We start from the raw sequence: 22,245 nt of genomic DNA, 5'->3' as shown, positions 1-22,245 counted from the left end.
CTTAAAATAAGTTTATGTGTTTCCTAACCCAAGTAAGCCTGCTTAATCACTTACCAGTCCAATTATTTAACTACAGGATGATCAAAAGTTGCACATTTTTCATAGTAAGATTATGCAACATGTAATATAAAATAATAGCATCATCACATTTATTCTATACAAGAATCTACTGGTTGTAGTGAAATCTGCCAGAGTGATTGATGTTTGAGCTTTAATTTAAACAGGATAAATTAGGTCATACTGTAGTTTTTGTAAGTCTCAAATTTCACACTGCCCATATTTTCTAACCTCATTAAACACTGCAAAATTGCATACTCCCTGGTGAATAGGGCAAGTATGGAGAGGTGAATGTTGAGAGAATATTTGCAGAGTGAAGAGTTGGAGCTATTAGAATATATGAGTTTTTCAGGGTAAGACAATAAGGAAAGAGAAAGTTTAGATTTGGATCCAAGGGGAAAATGTAACATAAAGAACTGGTGGAAAAGAAAGAAAATCAAAGCAGTGCTGTGTGGCACATGAAGAATGGAAAATGTGAAAAAAATGGTACCCGAGTGAGGAACATATTTAGCGAGCAAAAGGAGACATTTAATCCCAGTATTGTGAAGGAACTAAATGGATCCAATGTGAGGTGATGAACTGGAGAATGGGACATGCGAAAGAAAGCAACAGAGGGGAAGGTCTTCACTTTTCATTCATTCACCTTTCCTTGTATTATTGAAAAAAATTTTGATTATGGGTGATGACAGTAGAGTTGACCTTCGCAGCTAACATTTGCTGAGCTCAGGGTACGATGCGCTAAGGTTTTCATACGTGTCAGTTCGCTGGACAACAATTTAACCAGCAGGCGCTTCCCAGATTAAACAACATCCTGACATTGTTAGTCAAGTGCAAGACCCAATATTGTTATGGACTACTGGACTATTTTGGAATATTTTGCTGAGTTCACACACCTATGATATTCAAATGATAGAACTAAACAAAAAAAGAGGATACAGATGAATGACCATTCTGTATCTGTGTATTCACAATGGTTAGGATAGATATATAGCTACATTCTCTTAATTCAAGGAATGGAAGGATTTGTTCTAATAGTGTTTGTAAATAGGTTATCATATCTGCATCTTGTATAACAAATAACCACTAGGAAGAGAGTATGCAATGTGTTAATTATTGGAACTATCCCACCAATTCGATTTGAAACTGTCTCGTTGCTATTTATTTCTCAATAAAAAAATAAATAAACAACATAAGAAATGCACAGGAAGCTACTTTCATAATACAAATGAGTAAAGAAAAGAGAACTGGAATCCGCTGCTAGTTATGCTCTAGAGCCCATCCTCATAGTCCTTATTCCAGCAAATAAGTATATTTCTGTGTTTACAAATGTAGATGAGGAAATGCCTACTACTTCTGGAGGTCATGGAAGACACATGAACTTTTGGAAGATAAAAACTGGAAGAATAATTTTCAGAATGAAAAACAATGCTACCAGCAGATACAGAAATGTATGTTGCTATTTCATTTTTCCTGTTGGTTATGAAGGCTGGAAAGGGAAAATGAATATCTCCCTATGAGGCAAAAATTCTTAGTAATGTTTGTACAAATAAACCAACTTTGTGTTCTAATTAATGTTCCTGAAATAAAACACTTATCTTATTGCCAATAAAAAGTAATATGATTGAGCTTCATTAAGTTACATATTAATTAAATAATTTCACTCAATAATGGCTACTGTGCTTATTCAATAGTTACTGTCATACAGTTATAGGGAAGAACTGTAATTAATTCAGCAAATTAATTCTTATTAATAGGAATTCACTGGGCATTGTCCCATCATTAGGCAGGGATAGCACCATTTATAGAATTAGAGTTCTTTCTTATATATGGTTACAACTGAAGTCAAAGTTTCCATTCACACATTGCTCATGGCTCAACTTTTCTCACTTCTCTCTACAAAAATAGAATCTCTTCTTTTAGTTGGGGTGCCTCAATGTGTTTAGGAACTCTTAAATACTTACAGCAAACCAGTTATTAAATATATCCTGTCTAAGATATATACATGAATATATATCTTAAAGAATCTTTCTAGGGTACTTGGTTACCACCTATTCATATCTAAATAAAATACTGATCATTTAGTTTGCTCTGATAGTATTCTAATTTAGAAAGCTGGGCAGATAATGTCCAAAAAAAATAGTGTTTCATAAAAAGAAGAGATAAATTATTTCTGATTCTGAAAGATTATTCACAGAATACTAATGTGAGAGATGCATTAATAAAAGAGAAAGCTTATTTCTATTCAGATTCACAAAGAAAATGTGAGTTAGCCCTGTTCTGAAAATTTGGTAAGACTCACAATGCCTGCAGATGCCCTAACTGCAGCACTCGCGTGTCTGAGGCAAGAGAACTGTGAATCTGAGGCCAGGCCAGCCTGGACTACAGTGAGTTCAAGGCCAGTCTGAATTACACAGCAAGATCTTATCTTAAAAAAAAAAAAAAGCAAGCAAACAAAAAAATCAAAACCCAACAAAGTAGCTTTATGCATAAATGTGGTAGCTATAATTTATTTTTCAAAGTAGAAGATAATCATCTACCCTGAACAGATTTAATACAGGACAACTGTAAAAGAAAATGCCAGATGTCATATTTTTCACGGCAACACATTGGCTATAGATTGGCTTCTTTGTACTTGTAATGAGCACACCCAGGAAAGCACTGATGAAGCAACGTCAAGTGCATGTAGAGGGCAGGACAGGTGAGCTGGCAGAAGGCGACAGACCTTATTCTAAAGGTTTGTGCATCAAGCATTCTGAGAGCAGATCCACTATATCAATTTTGAATTATGCCAGAGTAAAGTATATTTCATTGATAGTTTTCTCTGATCGATGTTTCTTTTCTATCTTTTACTTAAATGACTACATTAATGTAAGAACAAGTCACAATTCATAAACTCTTTACTATTGGGGAGGGAGGGGACTGGTCAGCCATTATCATTAAATCATAGTCTGAGAAAGTGTTGAACAATGAAAATAATCTAAAGGACCCCGAAGTAATTTGTAGAGTTGTTTTAGCGTCTTGAAACTAAAGCAGCCTAAGGTAGACAATGGCTAATACACACTTCCATGTTGATGAATAGAAACTAAAAGATGTAGGCTAAATGCAAAATTGGTGTAAGATTAGGTATCCCTGTTCACATAAAAAATATTAAGTTGCAGTAAACTGTAAGACTGAAGCACATGCACACTTAAGAAAAACGCCTGTACCCATCCAACATCACAGCGCACATCTTGCATAAAAAACTTTATACCTGTTTTTAACCAAGACATCTATTCCCTGGAAAATTAGAACGCTAAGCCTACTCTATTTCTTTCATCTAGAAATTAATCTTTGCATGCATTACATAATCCTGACAGAATGCAAATTTAGCTCATCATAAATTGCTCCTTGTTTGTATTTGCTCCAAAAGTACAGACTCCAACACAGACTTCCATAACCACACTTCAAATGCTTCTCTGAACCAAGCAACTCACAGCAGCCTCTCTGCCCTGAGCAATCACACTCCAGCGAATCACCAAGTGACCTTATTTGCTCATTAGAAACTCTATACAGGTTGCAAATGTCAGAGTCTGAATTTACATTTTAAAAAGTACATCTCTTAGTAGTTTAATGAAAATGCTTCCAAGATAGGGGATTAAATGTAACTATTTACACATCTGTTCTCTTAGTTTTAAATAGTTTTGGCCCAGATCACATATTCCTCACAACCCACCTCTGCGACCAGGCATCTTAGCATCTCAGTACTGTAACAGCTTGTTCTGCTGTTTCAGTGTGCTGAGCTGCATTCTGTACAAAGACCCAGTCACATAACCTTATAAATAAGCTGTGATGTTTAACCTTGTAGTGAATATCACATAGTGAACTCAAATGGATGTGCTGCATCAGAGTTCAGCTTTGAGACAGGCTCTTACACATGCATGTTTTGGTTTTTCAAATTATTTTGTTCCTCTGTGCAAGGTGGTAACGGAGATGACAAGGAAGGATTCCTGGGGACAAATCTGTGCAGTATGATATAGGGTTCCTGAGAGTTTACATGATGAGAGGAAAACTAGTCTGTGCTGCCAATTTGTGTACCATTTTGTAAGGCGACCTACTTTCAAAGAACTACACTGAGATTATTTTGAGCATTACAGAACTAAATAATTGTTGGTAGCATCCCTGCTACCACTATACCCAACCACATGTGTATGGCCGTTAACAGACAGCACGATGCAGCACAGTGCAGCAGAAAGAACATGAACTTGCAATTATGTTGCATGAACTTCACCAGCTTTTCGCTGAGGGGCAATATTTAGTTATATCCAGGCCTCACTCTTCTGGTCTTTTCCACGCAGCAAACCCACCCACCTGATAGTGCGGCCAGGAATATTAAACTAAATGCCTGTTCTTAATAAAAATGGTCAGCAAACAGAAGGCCCACAAAAGAGGTGCCATCGTTCCCACATTCTCTCTCACAGCACTTAAAATGTGCCATCATCGCTTTTATTATTCAATGGATTAGAAAGAGCAGTTTTTCCTTGGGGGCCTTAGCAGTTTTCATTTTAATTCAGTCCTGATTTAATAATGTTCTAGGTGAAGAACCGTAAGTACAGAAATACAATAATGATTCCAATAATATAAAGGGCATTAGGTTTCTTTCTTTGCAGCTAAACAAGTGAAATCAGAAGCAAATATCACACATCAGGAAAATGTATTCTATATTCCTGAACATGAAATTCGAAACCTGCCTATTTACCAAGCACATTTAGGTTGCAGCCGCATTACCCACATTGTTATCTACTATATTAAAGAGCACTGGTGATCATTATACTGAAGATTTTCAGCTAAAAGGACAAATCTGAGGCAGCATACAGGCAAGGGGCTTTTTGCTTTGTTCTATCTTTGTTATTTTCCTAGGGTGAGGCTAAGGATTCTTGACAGAAACACTACTGTTCCCTTTGGCTTGCACCATGATGACCACATTCAAAACCTTACTGATGCAAGTCAGACTTGCCTCTCAGGTTTCCAAATATATCTTATTTGGAGCAGATAGTTAAAGGCATCCATAAAATGTTCCTTCTACCTTGCCTGCGTTACCTCCAAAGTAGTTCCCTGCACAAGTTTCTTGAGAAGACAGCAACCATCAATTCTCCACAGATGGGAGTGGAGCTTGATGCCTTGCCATTTGATAGGCAAGATATACAGGTTCAAAAAATGGAATTGCTCAAGAATTCAGAAGTGTTAACCAGAGCCAGTTTATACTTCTTAGTGACAAAACTTCAAATGATTTCCTTAGAAACTTTAAATTTGTTCAAGCACCATATCTTGCTTTCCAGGGAATTAAAATTTTGATACATTTCTTTACTGGATGAATACATCCATTTTTTTTTTTTTTTTTTTTTTGCTGTGGATTCCTCACAGTGAAAAATCTGTATTTGGTTTACTTGTTTAGTAGTTAGGTATGCCAACAGCATAGAATGGACAATACAGAAAGTCAGAAAATACACCATTTACTATCCTTTAAACTTTCTGTATCTGAAAACAATTTACATAGGTGATCTAAAATGCAGTTTAAAAATTAAAAAAGTGCCAGCTAAACAGCTCAGCAGATTTAAGCGCCTGCTTAGGTAGATGCAGGAGCCCGGGGTTCGATCCCCAGGCCTGCTGTTCCTGCCCTGTCCCCAGGGCACGCTGAGACAGTGATTGAGACTGGGAATGGTGGCATGTGCCTGCAATCCCAGCACTTGGCTGTAAATAGTAGAATCACTACAAGACCCATATACATAGTGAGACCCTGTAAAACCTGTACTAAATACATCTTTAAAAAAATAAAAATGAAAATTAAAAAAAATATATAACCAAAATAAAAAGACAAAAAGGACTTGTAAATTGTTAAGCACAATATTTTTTTAAAAAAAGGTCTGAAAGGTAAGCTCAGAAGAAGAAGAAGATGAAGAGGTCTTTCTGGTGCTTACAGAAGATGATACAACTTCAACAGACTGGGAACAGAACTGTTTGTACTTTTAATACTTTTGTCCTCTCTATGAATAGTTAAAAGCCAAAAGTTAATACTGATTGTATATCATGGTCAATCCCAAATTTGAAATTTCATGTTAAAATACTAACTGAATAAACAAACAAGAGATAAGACATACTAGAGCCATAAAAAAAATCATGGCTTCTTTCTGAATATAGATACAGCATGAGAAGAAAATATGGTGGCTTCTGGTTAAGCTAATTTACTTGAACTCTACTATTAAGAGATTGACCTCAAGGCACAGAACAGTTGATGGGGCATCCTGTGTCTACTTGTCTGATTGTCCCTTGGATACTGCCTGCTTGGCTCTAGAGGCTCAGAGGAGGAGGAATCAGAGTGATGCTGGGTGCATTGAGATAAAAGACATGCTCTTCTATAACTGGAAAACAGCATGAGAAGTTACTTTAAAACTAGGGGCGTTTGGAATGGCAGTGGGAGGACTGGGGAGAGGTGTGTTCGGTGCCTTTTCTGATTGGGACAGCTGGCTGGTAGAGCAAGTGCTGGCCACAGAGCATGGAACCCACATGTTTAAATTTTAAAAAGTCTTCATTGTTGGCCTTGTTACATAGTAAGTGTCTTAGGACTCCAAGGTATATCACAACCGATACCCAGTAACAGTTACCTATTTATCAGTGAAAGACTATTGAACTCATGAACTAAATGCAACTCATGAAGACAACAGTGGACCTCTCAAAATCCAGATTTTATTTAAATCTTGGAATTAGGAAGCCCTACTTGTATTAAGATATGTCCACGTAAAAAGTGTGCTGTAAGGTATGTGAGAAATGCTCTTCCTCTCCTGCCGCTCCCTGAAGTCCTTATTGTAATAAAAATACCCGGTTAGTGTCTAGGCAAGCAGTCCTCAATACTTTTTATGTATTTGTTGAGATATAAATATCTCTAGATAAAGTAATAACACACATGAAGCAGTCATTGCCTATTGACAGGAAGACGTGCGTGAGGTAGATAGTAGAAATCAACAAGGCCAAGCTGAGCATGATTTTATGGTAGACAAAATATAGAAACTGTGTCAATAATATTACTCCACCCCTCTCTTGTAGATCCAGTAAATAAAAGAGATTTTAACTGTCCGTTCTGTAGGGATGGCACACTTCCCAATACGTCTGTGTCGGTAAAACTTACAAAATACTGCACTTTATGTGACTAAAACCCTAAGGAGGCCACCACTGTAAGACGTCTGGTATGTACGTACACACGTGCACAAGCATGTATCTACGGCACTGGGGGCTGAACTGGGGGCTTTTGCACGGAGCTACATCCTGGCCCCCCCCCTTTTTTTTTTTGAGATAAGGTTGTGCTAAGTCGCCTCACACAGGCTTGAATTGTGATTGTTCTGCTTCACTCTCCCAGAGTACCGAAATTCTACGTGCAGGCTATGACGCACCGCTCAATATTTATTTATTAGAGTAGCTAATATCTGTGTAGCTTGCTGACACTGAGCAAGATCTCCAGATTTCAGAAGACTCAATTAAGCTCCAGTTTATCAAATCAGGTATTCATAAATAGTATAGTTCTGCATAAGTAAATACAAACCAAATTTTTAGTGCATTCTACTCAATAAATATGATGTTTTGCTAGACGTTTTCATTTAATAATATCTATTAACAGAGTTTAGGTAGATCAATAAAGCCTGAGTTGTGACTTTTATTCTAAATATCACTACAAATCCCACACATTTTTACTTTTTGATAACCTTAATTTAAACTCCTATTAACTATTCCCCCAACTGCTTTCTTTTTGCTTTACTATCCTCAGGAACACTCCTACTATCATTCTTCTTATTCTTTACAGAGAAACCTTAAATTTTCCCATCTACTCTCCATGTCCCAAATGCTGATGAATTCCTTCACTACAGAAAAGCGCTCCCTATACCTTTTTCTATCCCAGAGCCATTACTTTAGTTCATGCCCTAATTATCTTTCAGGTGCACTTCAATTTCTCATAATTAATACCTGTACTTTCCCTCTCCCTTTTCATGACAGCCCTCTTACACCCTGATACATGAGAAATTTTCCTAATGCATACATTCTTATGAAGTCGCTCCTTAGTTCAAAAACCTTCAGCAACTCACTATAAAGTCATAAAAAGCTTAAACTAATTAATACAGCATGAAAATCTTTTTCATTTGATCTCAATCTATTAGCTTTATATGTTAGTGCTTCTTTTTATGGTCATCATTCTTTAATTAATCCATTATACTGCCCATTATTTAAGGACACCCCTGGTTTCCAACTGCTGGAATGACCTTCTGAAATTTTTCTACTATAATCTTCCGGTTTCCCAAGGTTTAAGCTTAAAGGTCTTTTTCTTAATGTCTTATTCTACTCCCCCTCCGTTCTCTGCCATGACACGTAATGTATTTTTTCTTTGCTATTCACTGCACTGTGCCTTACATCATTGTTTTACTGTCTACATATCTTCTCCCCCACTTAGAATCAAGGACAGTGCAGCACAGGTGCCAACCAAGATGGCAATAAACATATCAAATAATCTGTAAATCATTCTAGTCTGATTACATGTATCACCAGGCACAGGAGGATCTGGTCTAGTGGCATTCCATTAGTGTGAATTTTAAGACAAGAAGGATCATGTATGAGTTGTTATATGTCCAGTATTTTCATTTCTTCTAGTGCAGGTAACTGCATCACACTGATTTCTTTGTATACACAAGAGAAAGGTGACATAAAGGACTCTCTAGGTTAAGTGGTGCCCAACTGGGCATCTGTCACGATTACAGCATCCTCTCTGAAATGTTCTGATACAGGAGAAAAGCAGGGAACCAGCTCTCCCCACTCTTACTATCTCGGTGTGGCTCGGGCGATGGCCGATGCTACAGCAGCATACAGGACAGTGCTTTCCTTCTTCCTGCTCTCAACAGGGTATATCTGGGTGTCTAGCAAGGCACCCACTTCCTGAGGCTCAGGAATCATTCCTCAGTCAGTCAATGGGACAACATTCTCATTTCGGGATATCCGTGTAAAGAGATCCGATTTTGCTCAATGAAATATAAAAGAAAATTTGCTGAAGAAGAGACTACATTGTTGAAAAGAGACAAATATGTTTTCTTCTGTCGGGTCTGAAAATTATAATACTTAAAATCATGGTTCTTGCATTAAAGCCCTACAAGGGGGCACCACGTGGAAATCGCTGGTATCCTGAGAGTGGAAAGGCAGTGGATAGTGTCACCTCACAAGGTCACTCTGACTTAAGACTCTATGGAAAGGAAAGAAAAGAAATTTTCCTTTTTCATTCAGCCTGGTGACCAGGAGGTTTCTCTTATAGCTGAGTCATGACACAGGACTTCATGTTGGTGTCAGGCATCTTTTGCTGGCAGGTATGAACCATTGCTTTAGAGGAGAAGCAAATTATTTTTCCTGTTGATTTGTTGCCAGATCCTGAATCTGTGATTGTCTTTGTTTTGTTTTACATGGGATTAAGTAAGGCCATAATGCCTTTTAAATGGATTGTATAGTTTTCTTATAATAATTTCCAAACTTAAAATACTGATGTGTCTTCTTCACCATTTTAAATGCTATACATGTGTAATGTATCTGTCAGGAAAATCCTCATCTTTACAACATTTGGCATCATCTTTCTTCCCTTCAGTGGAGAGGTAAAAATGTGACAAACCTCAGTCAACTAAAAATCTCTCAATTGTCTCTTGCACTTCTTATTAGAATTAAGGTTATCTAAAATATTTGGAAGTTTTTAGGACCAGAACAAAGCACGGGAATAATTAAGTACAGCTGACTGAGCTAAGCAAAGATGCATCAGTTAACTATCTCAAACGTCCCATTTTGCAGATATGGAAACTTAAAGCTACTGTAACAAGATCAGCATTAGCTCCATACTCTGACATAATAAGAAGCTGAATTCTAACAGACATTCACTGACAATGAAAAGGATATTTTCCTGGCAATGCTGTTCCAACTCTGTAATCAGTGAAGCTCTTGCTTGGATGGAAGTTGAAAATAAAAAGAAGATTTGCTCTCTCAAAAGCGATGATCTTATTGTCTTCATGTTTTTCACTTACATAGGCCTGCAAGAGTTAACATATGTTACATTTAAATAACCCCTAGATGCCACCACAAGCACATTATTTACAGGAGCACCATGTTGTCCTGAGTGCTCTTATTAGTTAGTAATCCAGACATGAAAACTCACAACTTTGTATTTCTTAAACATCACCTTCATATCAGATTCTAAGTCAACAAGAGTGTCAGAGTGTACTTGCTGAGTATAAAAATCTCACTAGCTACCTGCCAATCTCCAAAGCACAGAGGGTTGATGTTGTAGTTCACAATTCAAATAGAAACCTGGTTATCATCTAAATCATTTCTCTATTTGTATTAGTTCTCTTTGTAAGTGAATTTTTTTTTCCTTTTTTATATTTTAGGGAAGGGTCTACAGGGTGTTCGGGGTCTCACTACTAGATCGGCCTCGTAGTGATCCACCTGTTTACAGCTTCCCAAGAGCTGGGATTACAGGCGCACCACCATGCCCAGTCTCAATTGCCTTATCGGAGTACCCCAGGGGCAGGGCCTGCATGGCAGGCCTGGGATCAAACAAACCCCTGGCGCCTGCAAGCCTGCTGAGCTCTTTGGCTGGCCCTTATAATTGAACTTTCTTTAAGACTTTTGATTTGGTCCCCAGCTTAATGGGTCTCGTAGTTACTTTTCAAAATGTAATGTTATATTCTATCGAGTTTCTGAAACTATGGTTATCCTATACATTTTACAATTTTACTCAAGCTTGGCAGATTCAATAGCTACTCAATTCTTTTTTTTTTTTTTTTTTTTTTGTGGAAATGGGGATTGAACTCAGGTCCTTGTGCTTGCCAGGCAAGCACTTATTCTATTGAGCCATCTCCCTGGCCACTACTCAATTCTAATACGTTCAATTTTCCCCCTCAATAAAAGGAAAAAAGTTTGAAAAGTAACACCTGCAAGCACCCATATTTTACACATCATGTATTTACAGTTGGCTGCGAGGAGGCTTTGGCTTCCCGAACCACCCTTGCTCCCTCCGCCAGCTCTGAGTGGGCTCATTGTCATGCACATCAGCCGCACCTCTCTTAGTAATTTAGAAATGTGAACCAAGGCTCCAAGCAAACAGTGTGCCTTTTGGTATTCAACATTGTTCCTTCTGAAAAGGAGCATCATTTTGCTCTGTCTTCCAGAAATAGCATTACTAATAAATGTGATTAGGGCATTTGTGTCATGTAGCCAGTCTTCCTGAATATATAAGCACCTTTGTTCAGCCATTATAAACAAGCATGGTAGACACCAAAGTAAAAACACATCAACAGTCACTGCAAACAGCACCAATATAAAGTAAATGGATTATAACTAACACACACTATATGCTAATTTTTGCAAGGAAAAAAAAAAGCCTGTATAAAATTTGCACCTGTTAATTACATCTTCTAAAACTTATTGAAAACTGATACTTTAATTCCACAGGAGAGCCAGGCTCATGAAAAATACAAAACAGCACACAGGTATAATGACATCTATTGAAATGACAAGTTAGAGTCCAGTAAAGAATGGGAAAAAAAAAGGAATAAAGAAATCTACATGTTGTCAAAGTAGTTTCTTTATGACAACATGATTATTTATATAAATAAAAGTAGTCAAAACAATTAAGATGTTTCCACAGCAATTTCCAAAATGGGTTCCATGCAGTGCTTTTGCCATTTATTTTAACCAAATGAAATGAAAATTACTAAATTTAAACAACAAACAAACTAACCAGACAAGTAAGTGAGGCACCATGTTGAAGATTTTCATTATGTACTGGAGAGACTTCAGTGACATGTTTTGACAACCTGAAGTATGTTACAGGGCACTACACACTGAATAATAAACTGCTGTTTGGAAGATCTGCATATGGATTCAAATCAATTGCCATTCCACGCATGCACGACACTGGTGACTGGAACATCACTTTCAGAGTTAAGAGCTTACCTGTGGGGCTGATAGCCAGCCGCATCTTTCCTCCAATCTATTCATATCCCTGTCAAAGTTATTTAGGAGTTTATATCGAAGAAGGTCATCATCAGTTAAATGAAACTGCCTTCTGGCGTAATGGTAGCTCTCGTTGTTTCCTTTTCTTGGGAAGTCTAACCATTCGGGGTGCCCAAATTCATTACCTGCATTAAAGAGGGCAAACGTCAGGTAGTAACAGTATCACTTCTAATTAAGACACCACCATGGTTATAGGCCTTTTATTTTTTTAAACCAGCATACACTAAAATGCACTATAACTTTTCCCTGTGATAGATGTACAGGCCTGGCTCAAAAAGCATGTGCTAGTGTAGAGAATACAGCATGTGGACAGGGAAGCCCAGCTCACTCTGCACTTTTTAGCCTCCTCAGGCACAAATGGAGGGCCTTTATGCCTGCCACGGCTATTTCATCTCAGAAATAATCTAGGCTATGTCTGAGAAATTTCTGAAGTCTCTACCTCTCTAATCTCTGAAATCCGGACTACGCCTTACAATTTCTAGGGGCTTTGTACATACGCTATTTTTTGATCCTGAGAGGAAATCTCTATTATAGTCTTTACACAGATGAGAAATCCACAAGTCTGGCCCACTAAGGAATTCGCCCAACAACACATAGATAACACTAAGTGGAGAAGTTATCATTCGAATTTGCTTCTGATTAAAATCTGAATTTTTTCCTAGCACATCACATCGGGCAAGCACGTTATCAATTTCAAGTATTACAGAAATCCTATTATTATTATGAGTTTTCCCTATTTATTTTTCAGATGTAAGCATCGCCGTTAGATGTGATCTTTAATTTCAAGTAGACCTGTGTGTGTGTGTGTGTGTGTGTGTCTGTGTGTGCGTGCGCGTATGTGTCTGTGTGTGTGTCTGTGTGTGTGTGTCTGTGTGTGTGCATGTCTCTGTGTGTGTCTGTGTGTGTGCGTGTGCGCGTCTGTGTGTGTGTGTGTGTGTGTGCACGTGCATGTGTGTCTCTGTGTGTGTGTCTGTGTGTGCGTGTCTGTGTGTGTGTGTCTGTGTGCATGTGTGCGTGTCTGTGTGTGTGTGTGCATGTCTCTGTGTGTGTGTCTGTGCGTGTGCGTGTGTGTGCGTGTGAACACCTGTATATACAGATGGAAGACCTGTATGGGAACCCATTTAGATATCGCCTCTCTAGTTAATAAGAAGTTCCAGAAACCTAATGAACTTTTAAGAAATCGCGACAGTCAACATAGTATTTACTTAATAACCACACTTAGCTTGACGCTTACTGTTACCCTAAGTGGGATTTCTAATGTAAATTTTTTTCTCTAAAAGTTAAAATTTTTGAAAATTTGCTTTTTCATGTATTTCTGCATGCTGCAATTTTCTAGGCCACACATCACTCTGATGAGTGAAGTACCATGAGTGTGTCCTACTTCAAGGACACTAATATGTTACTATTCTGTGATATAAAGACATAAAAACTGGGCTATAACTAAAAATATTATTATATAGCTGCCTTACATAGTGAACTCTGCAAGGAAACCCTGAAATTAAGTGCAACTTTTCAGGAGCAGAGTATTACATTAGAAAAGGACATCCTAATACACAGTTGTATGGAAATTTCATAAAGAATAAAATGCCAATAGAAATCAGTAGTACAATCATCCAAGCTATTTCCTCTTCTTTCTTTTTTTCCCTCCTTCCCCTAATCCCATTTGTTTCTTTGAACAGTTTCTTTCCTTCTTTTCCTTTCATAGTAAGCACTGCATCTTTAGAATTATTTACTCTCTTAGGTTCTTACAATAGGGAGACAATACAAAGTTTACATATGCAGGTCTGATTTATTTTACTTTTGAGTATAATTAAATTGCTTTCATTTTTTTCTTTTCTTTTACCAATTTGTGGACCAATTTTGCACAGTTCTGTGTGGTAATCTGAACAACTAGTTTGAAAATAACCATACGCAATATAAGAGCCACTGCTGAATTCCTATCACTTTGTATAGTGAAATTCTGTATCATTTCTTTTTTTCCTATTTTTATTCTGTTAAATTTTTTTATTTTAAATAAAAATAATAGATAAGACATTAGAAATGATACTCAGTTTTAAAAACAAGATGATAGGCATTCCACTGTGGTTGTTATGTTGCACATGGCTGTCTTCAATGTAGGTGTTCAGATTACCAGATGTGAGCATGTAAAACTGGTCAAAGAATTGTACGTACTAGCTGATCCCTGAAAAATCTGATAGAAATTAGTAGTATAACCATCTTAGCTATTCTGTATACATAGGTACATACATACACACATGATTTTTGCCTTGTTCTTTTTCCTTTTTTCTTAAAAAAACAAAAACTATATATATATATATATATATATATATATATGTAACAAAGTGAAACATTATAGGAAAATTATCTTTTGATTATTGTAAAAAATTGAATATTTCAGTATAAAGACATCGGAGCATATCAAAATTAACAATCAGGTAACAGTTTATGTCACATTTTAAGTCAAATGTCTAATGTCAACACACTAAAAAACTCATGCTTTAGTATGTAAATAATTATCTATAAACAAATTTTATTTAATTACTATGTTTAATTAAAAATAAAATAAATACTATAATTTTTTGTAAATATTTAATATTTTAGTCTAAAAAACTAACTTCTTTGTTTTTCTTTTTCTTTGTTTTTTTTTTTTTTTGGTGGCATCAGGGATCAAACTCAGTACCTTGCACTTGCCAGGTAAGCACTTACTCCACTGAGCTATCTCCTCAGTCCCTAAATAACAATATTTCTTATGATGTTGTCCACAGCACAATAACAGAAATGCAGATTTTTTACTTTGTGAGCTTACACTTATTTTTGGATGCTTTAAGTTGCCACAAGGCATTTCTCTCTGCTACATTTATTTTTTTTATTTTATTTTTTGCAGAACGAGGGATTGAACTCAGGCCCTTGCACATTCCAGGGAAGTGCTTATTCTACTGACCCATCTCCCCAGCCCCTCTCTGCTACGTTTAAAGAGTCCCGCCCAGGTCTGTAGCCTGATCACGCAAGCCCACACTGTGCCCATGGTATTTCTTCTATCTTTTTATTCAACTGACAAAATGATACACCTCCAGAACTGTAGCCAGTTATGTTCCTGATCACTAAGGGACAAGTATATGTCAAAGTACCAAACCAATAAGTATATATCAAAGTATCAGTACTAGTAAGATTGCAAGCAGTGGAGAACTTAGCGGAGACCAGAAATATGATTAGGTAGATAAATTACATTAACCTACAAGCAGATTCAGGCCTTCTACAGGGAAAAAAATTCACGGTAGAACTTTTGGGTTAAAATCAGGATTAATAAGCAATTCTTTTAGTATTCTTCCTGGAGAAAGGGTCACATCATATGATCCCAGAACAAAAAGCAAGAAATGCTTAATGCCTACTGTTAGGTGCCAGGCATTACTGTAAGCATGGCAAATGAATTAACTTTTTCCATCTTCAACAACACTATGAGTTAGTCACTGTCGCTGTCCCAATCTGAGACACAGAAAGGTCACGAAGGAATGTGGACTGACCCCACAATAGGACTGGTGGCAAAGAGCAGAGCCAAGAGAAACAGATGAGATTAAAAATGAGGCCTATAAAGGTCAGGCCTTCTGTTGTAGGCAGTGAGACTCAAAAATTCAAATGTGATAATTGCTAAAATATCTGGTTCAATGTAGATGAGGGCCTAGATACTAGGAAACATTAATTGGCAGAGAAATTTGTGTAGCATTTAAAGCATAAAGGCTGATGAGGTACAGTAGGAAGGAGACATACCACAGATTCAAGTGACCTTGCTGAGAAGTATAGAACAAGATTTGCTGACTGACTGAAGGGAGAGAAGAAAGGCTGTCCGGATGCAGTCCTGAAGCTTCAAGTTGAGGAGACTGAATAGCTCAACATGAACTCTGTCACTATGAACTGTGGTGACAGAGGAAGCTTGGGTGAAAAGAAAATGAGTTCAATTTTAGGAATGCTAAATTTAAGACCTGAAGGATTTACAGGCATTCATGGATTTACAGTAAGAGTGATAAAAATGAGCTACTGAAATTCATGAGAGTATTGTAGGAAAAAGCCCCAGTTGTAAAACCATGATAAGTGAAGATAATTACAGCTAGCAGAAGAAATGGACCATCCAAGGAACCTCAGGCAGAAAGGGGACGTGAGTTGAGACTGAGGCCCAGTGGGCAGCAGAGTAGGGGAGCGTTCAGGAGGGGCCTCAAGTGCTACCAAAAAGCAAAGTAAAACAAAGCCTCTCAAAACCATAAGTAAAATGACAAAAGTATTACCTCTTTGGTATAGATAAAAGTAGAATTACGCTCTCCAACCTGTAATATTATGCTCCAGAATCACTAATGAGGTCTATTAAAAGTATTCATCTCCAGTAACACTTATTCATTAATTCTGGTGGATACATTTGGCCTGGAATCTACAATTTAAATACAAACTTCCCTGTAATATTCTAAAAGTACGTAGGATGGGGGCCGGGGAGATGGCTCAGTAGATTAAGCGCTTGCCTGACAAGTGCAAGAGCCTGAGTTCAATCCCCGGTTCCGGAAAAAAAATAAAAAAATTTAAAAAAATAAAAGTATGTAGGTTAATAAACTCACCCTGAAAAATATAACTGTAGAGATTTAAAAGTTTTTATGTCTAAGTTAGGATAGTTATACAACATGATATTCATGCATATACACTTCCAAATCATCCAAGTCCAAGTTTAAATTACCATGAGGCCACTTAAGAGTCACATGATTTAAAACTTCCAGTGTTGGCTTAGGGATACAGCTCAGCGGTGCAGTGCCTGCCTGGCAAGCACAAGGTCCTGAGTCTGATTCTTGGTAACAAAAAAAAAGTAAAAACACAAAAACAAACACACAAGCCTGCCAGTGCTCAGTTTCATCAACTATGAGATATGATAAAGGTCTTTCAGGCATTCATGAGGTGATCTCAGTGAGCTGCTTCACATAGGATTGGGTAGCTATATGTTCTCAATATCTGAGAGCTCTTAGGTTACATGACGTCACTCATCTCTCATGTGGAAGAAGGACTTAGAAGGTAGGAGAAAGGGGACGTGATGCTACAATCTCTGGCTGCCATCATTCTGAGCTGGAATCTAGCCATCCCTTATTTGCAGCAGACACAGAAGTCACCAGGATAAGTTCTATTTGTGTTTTCTTCCTTTATTGCTTTATTTAAAAAAGCTACAATTCTACCGTGGGGAATCCATTCATATTTTAATAAAGCAATCACAAATCCTAAAGCCATGTATTAATATGCTTTGCATTATTTACTATTTTAGAATCTAAAGGACAGAATTGATCATGAAAACAACTTTGCTCAGACCCACACTGATAGGACAAGATGAATCACTAAGGGAGGTATCTTTCCTCCACCCTCCAGGAACCTTCACTATTCCCACCTGCTTATGCTTCCAGTCCTTCTGAACAAGCTGTCAAGAGCCATGCACATTATAACCCACAGCTGCTTCCATGTCATTTGAAAATAGCATTTCGGCACCTTCTTGAAGGAGAAATTTTGCTCACGCTGGAACCCTCCTGCACCTGGTGACCTCCCCGTTTCCTAGTATGATCTCCCAGCCTTCTTGAAAATATGAATGTAGGTTACAGCCCCTGTTGTTTGCCATCCTAGCCAACTGCCTCGGGTGGATTAATGAGGTGAAAAAAACAAATGTATCTTCTCCAGGTAGTTTAGCTTGCTCCTGTATCTTGCTTTGCCAGTACAGCTTTCATTGGGATAGAACTGATTGGTCACTTGGACCTAAACTATTAGAAGGTGTTCTTAAACCATCTTATAATCTGATTTAAAGCTAAGTGTTTACTTTCCAGAAATACACACACACACACACACACACACACACACACACACACACACACACACACATTTTGATTTAGATGGTTCCTGGACTCCATTAAGCAAAAATTCCAGTGTGAAATGGCATTATCACACACTCATAACATTCCAGCTTGGAAAATCACAGCTTTATAATGTACTGCAGAAATAAATGGGATGGGCTGAAATCTGAATCATCTGCAGACCCCTATGTTGAAACCCGAAGAGCTAATGTGCAGGCCCAGCTGGGGAGGGGCACTTGGGCAGGGCTGGGATGAGGAGGCTGGAGCCTTCAGGAAGAGGTTCAGGCTCCGACAAGCGACACAGAGGCTTTCTTGTTCCTGCTGCCTGGAAGAAAACAGCAAGAGCACGAACCAGGAAGTGAGTCCTCACCAGATAGCATTTCTGCCAGTACCCTGATATCAGACATTCCTGGCTACAAATTCTGAACACTAATTGTAGTTAAAGCACTCAGACTATGGATGTTTGCTACAGTAGCCTGATCAAAATAAAAGTAAAGATGAAAGGAAGCATGATTAAAACTAAATGAGGTAAGACAATCTTTTAGAATAGTAAAAGATACATACTATCTGGCCCAGGGAGATGGCTCAGTGGCATAAGTGCCTGTCTGGCAAGCACAAGGTCCTGAGTTCAATCCCTGGATTGAAAAAAAAAAATGTATACTATCTACATAACAAATGATGCCTACTATTATAATTTTTTTTGTATTTTAGGAAAGAGTCTACAGGGTGTTCAGGGTCTCACTACTAGACCAGCCAAACTCCTAGTGATCCTCCTGTTTACAGCTTCCCATGTGCTGGAATTACAGGCATGCACCACCACGCCTAGTCTCAATCCTGTCTCAGTGCACCCGGGTGCAGGGCCAGCACTGAAGTCCTCGGGATTGAGCCCCTGGCCCCTGCATCTGCCTAAGCAGGCACTTTAATTAGCTAAGCTATTTGGCCAGCCCCCTTCTTGAATTTTAATATCATAATTTTCTATGTGAAGAATAGGTTTTACATGGCAGTATTCCACCATGTGCACATGATGAAATTTTATTTGCCTCTTTCTTTGTTTCTTTCTTTCTTTTCTTTTCCTTTTTTTCTTTTTTTTTTTTTTTCATTTTATGTATTTGGTACAGGGTCTCACTGTGCAGCTCAGACTTGTAGTATCCTCCTACTTTCAGCCTACCACGCTCTAGGATTACAGATATGCCCCACCACACCCCGAAGGGGCTGAGGTGGCATGCAGGACTGAGATCGAAACCTGGACTCTGGGCTTGCCCAAGCAGGCACTTTAGTCCGCTGAGCTATTTTGCTATCCCTGCCTTTTTCTTATACTCTGATGCTGTTTAAAAATAATGTTATAGTTTAATCTTTGGACATTTGTGTGCTATTTCTTTGACATACACTGAATAAGTATAGTACCTACTTAAAAGGTAAACACTACACATGGTTCTAAAATTTCCCAAGTTTTTAACACTTCTGATTATTTGAAGATACAGAAACAAATTATCAAATTAGTCCAGAAAATATTATTGGAAACACACACAATATATTCCTTATTGTATATGTTAAAAATTATAGTTTAAAATTATTCTGCATTATGTAAATCTAAAACTTTCTTTTGACGTTCTCTAAGATACATAAAATTTAAATATCAATTAATTTTTAACATTATATCTAAATAACTGTTAACAAGAAAGTCATTTTGTGATGTGAAATTAAATACTTGGAATAATGGGGAAAAAGTCAAAAGTCGGAAAAATATTTAGCATCAAAATCCAATTTAGGATTTTGAATATATTTTAGCTTTTACTTCATTTATCTTTTTAAAATACAAGTTCACTTCTAAGAACATAGTAATAAGGATATTTACATAATATGTCATAAGAAATTTCTAAGTTATACAGGATTATTCTCAATTTTATGTTTTATTAGAGAATCACTTATTAATTCTTATTAGGTTCATTTAGATGTTTTCTGAAAATGTTACTCTGGAGAGCAACACTGAGAGACACAGGAAGTTGCATACAACTCACCAACAAAAGGTAGAAAATTCCACCAGTGACTGCAGATAAAACATTTCATAGGGTGGGTTTGGAATGCTATCTCTGTTGTAAATGAGCTGACAAGGGGAAAATTAAGTTTAATGTGAACAAACACAACATTAAATTTCATTTTTGGCTTAAAACTATAAACACAAGCATAAAATAAATGCAAGCAAATCACAGAAAGACTTTCAAAGTGACCTTGGGCTAACAGTGAACAATCCTCAGACTGAACAGAGAAAGTGCAAAATGCCCGTTAGTATCTTACAGTAGCTCACAGCACACGGACCTAACGAAGAAAAATACCGTCATTACAAGAAGTTAAAAATGGTCTTCTCAGCTATGGTCTACAAATTACTTAGAAAATGTGGCAGTACTTGAGACAGTACAGTGAAATATGGCCATCTGAATGAGCTTATAACTAAGGGCTGCTGTATATAAAAATGGATCACAAATCTAAATTTATTTCAGGTGATGGCCAAGGAGGTAATTGGTCAGTTTTTAGTTCAGATGACTTGACTGGGAACAACATGATCTGAATCAACATTTGAATTGAACCAAATTAAACACTATATTTCTATATTATATATGCATTTGTCATACATATGTTTATGCATATGAGTATGTATATTTTCCTCAATAAGTGCATCATAACCTCATGTTACATCTCTTGTGGCTGTCTGGAATCCTACAGTAAATGTCACATATATATTTATGTGTGCATTTTTCAAAGGTAGAAACGTTTTGTCAGACTCTTTAGGCATCTAAAGCTGAACGTTTTTGTGAAAGAGCCACTGATTGTATTAGAATGAAGCTGGAGGAATACATCACAAGTAGGAATTTTTAAGCAATATAAAAAATTAAAAAAATACCAGGGATTATTAGGGAAGCAGTTTTAAAGCCTTTGGCAGAGAAAAGGTCTAGAAAAGTCATAGCTGAACAACTGTAGCACATGGAGGCAATGACTGCGACACCTGAGAACAATACTTCCAAACCCAAAACATGCAATACAAATAGCCAGTTTCTAACCATGAAAGGGTGATCTCTCTTCTCATTAAATTATAATTGTGATCAGTAATGTAAGACACCAAATGTTCCTTGACTCAAAATGTAGGGAAGAGAGCAATGTTTGAGCTGTCACTTGGGACACTGTGTAAGAGAGCTCACAGGATGCGCTGTGACTCGGTGCATACGGTATGGCAGCAGACCCGAGTGCTTCCAGAATGGAGAATGCGAAAAGCCCTGGCGAAGCAGCTTCAGAAGACAGTCAGGGAAGCAGGTGGGACTAACCCTGCTGTAGTCTATTAATGATTGCAGAAAATTCTCCTGTTTCTTCTCTCCCTCTCCATTTCTTCTGTACACATTTCCATTCATGTTGGTTAATTGTGAAAAACCTCCGAGCACAAAATTCCTTCTGGAATTCCTTTCCCTATAATTAATTTCTTTTTTTCTGTTTGATGTAAAGTTTCAAACTATAAATTGACAAGAAGCCAGCTGGTACACTGATGAAATTCAAGACAATATCACTCATGAAAAAGCTTCACTTCTGTTAGCTGAACATTTTGATTAGCAGGTTTGTGTATTTTGTTTCTCTAAACTGTAATGCATACTAATTTCACCTAGGAATTAATTAAAGTCTATCACAGCCACCATGCTGTGGACATTATGCAATTCTCTGTAGCTTCCTGGTTTATGTATATGTGAAAAGAAGATACACTCCTAATGAGAACATAATAAACTTCAGCCCTCACTCTGTTTAGCTATGCTGAACTAACTTTTAAAGTGAACTACTTTAACATCATGCTTTGACTTTTTCAGGTCTTTCAGTGAGGTCTTAGCCACAGAAATAGTAGAACACAGCACATTTTCCAAATCAGGGTTAGTGAATTTCCTTTTCAGAAAAATAAACTTATAATCAGCATCCTCCTTTTTTTGACACTGATCAGTATTATGACGAGCAGGGCCCCATTTAATGTTTCCAAGAACAAGCCCTGGTGTAGTGTAGCTACAACAGGGCCCAAATATTTTTGTTTATTCCTTTTATTTTTTTATTTTTATTTTTTTTTCTACAGTTTTATTGATAAACATATAGCAATGAGACAGTTTCAAATCAAATCAGAAGTACAGTTTCAACAAATAATACACTGCATATATTATTCTTAGTGGTTAATTGCTGTACAAGATGCGGACTTGTGATCCTATTTACAAACACCAATAGAACAAATCATTCCATTCAT

The 22,245-nt window shown here is 37.3% G+C and overlaps 1 protein-coding gene across 1 annotated transcript in view; it reads right to left on the bottom strand.

The window, feature by feature from the left end:
* Positions 1-22,245, bottom strand: part of LOC101585341 (1,4-alpha-glucan-branching enzyme) — a 308,796-nt gene that overhangs the window by 23,127 nt on the left and 263,424 nt on the right. The window contains exons 10-11 of the mRNA XM_023719253.1: positions 12,061-12,245; positions 10,003-10,133 (exon numbers count right to left, since the gene is read on the bottom strand). Of these exons, the coding sequence (XP_023575021.1) occupies positions 10,003-10,133; positions 12,061-12,245 (316 nt within the window). The remainder of the gene's footprint in view (positions 1-10,002; positions 10,134-12,060; positions 12,246-22,245) is intronic.

The sequence above is a fragment of the Octodon degus genome, unplaced genomic scaffold (assembly GCF_000260255.1).
Source record: "Octodon degus isolate 3935 unplaced genomic scaffold, OctDeg1.0 scaffold00066, whole genome shotgun sequence".
In the NCBI taxonomy this organism is placed as follows: domain Eukaryota; kingdom Metazoa; phylum Chordata; class Mammalia; order Rodentia; family Octodontidae; genus Octodon; species Octodon degus.
The sequence above is the reverse complement of the archived record's forward strand: the minus strand, read 5'-3'. Positions and strand labels throughout refer to the sequence as shown.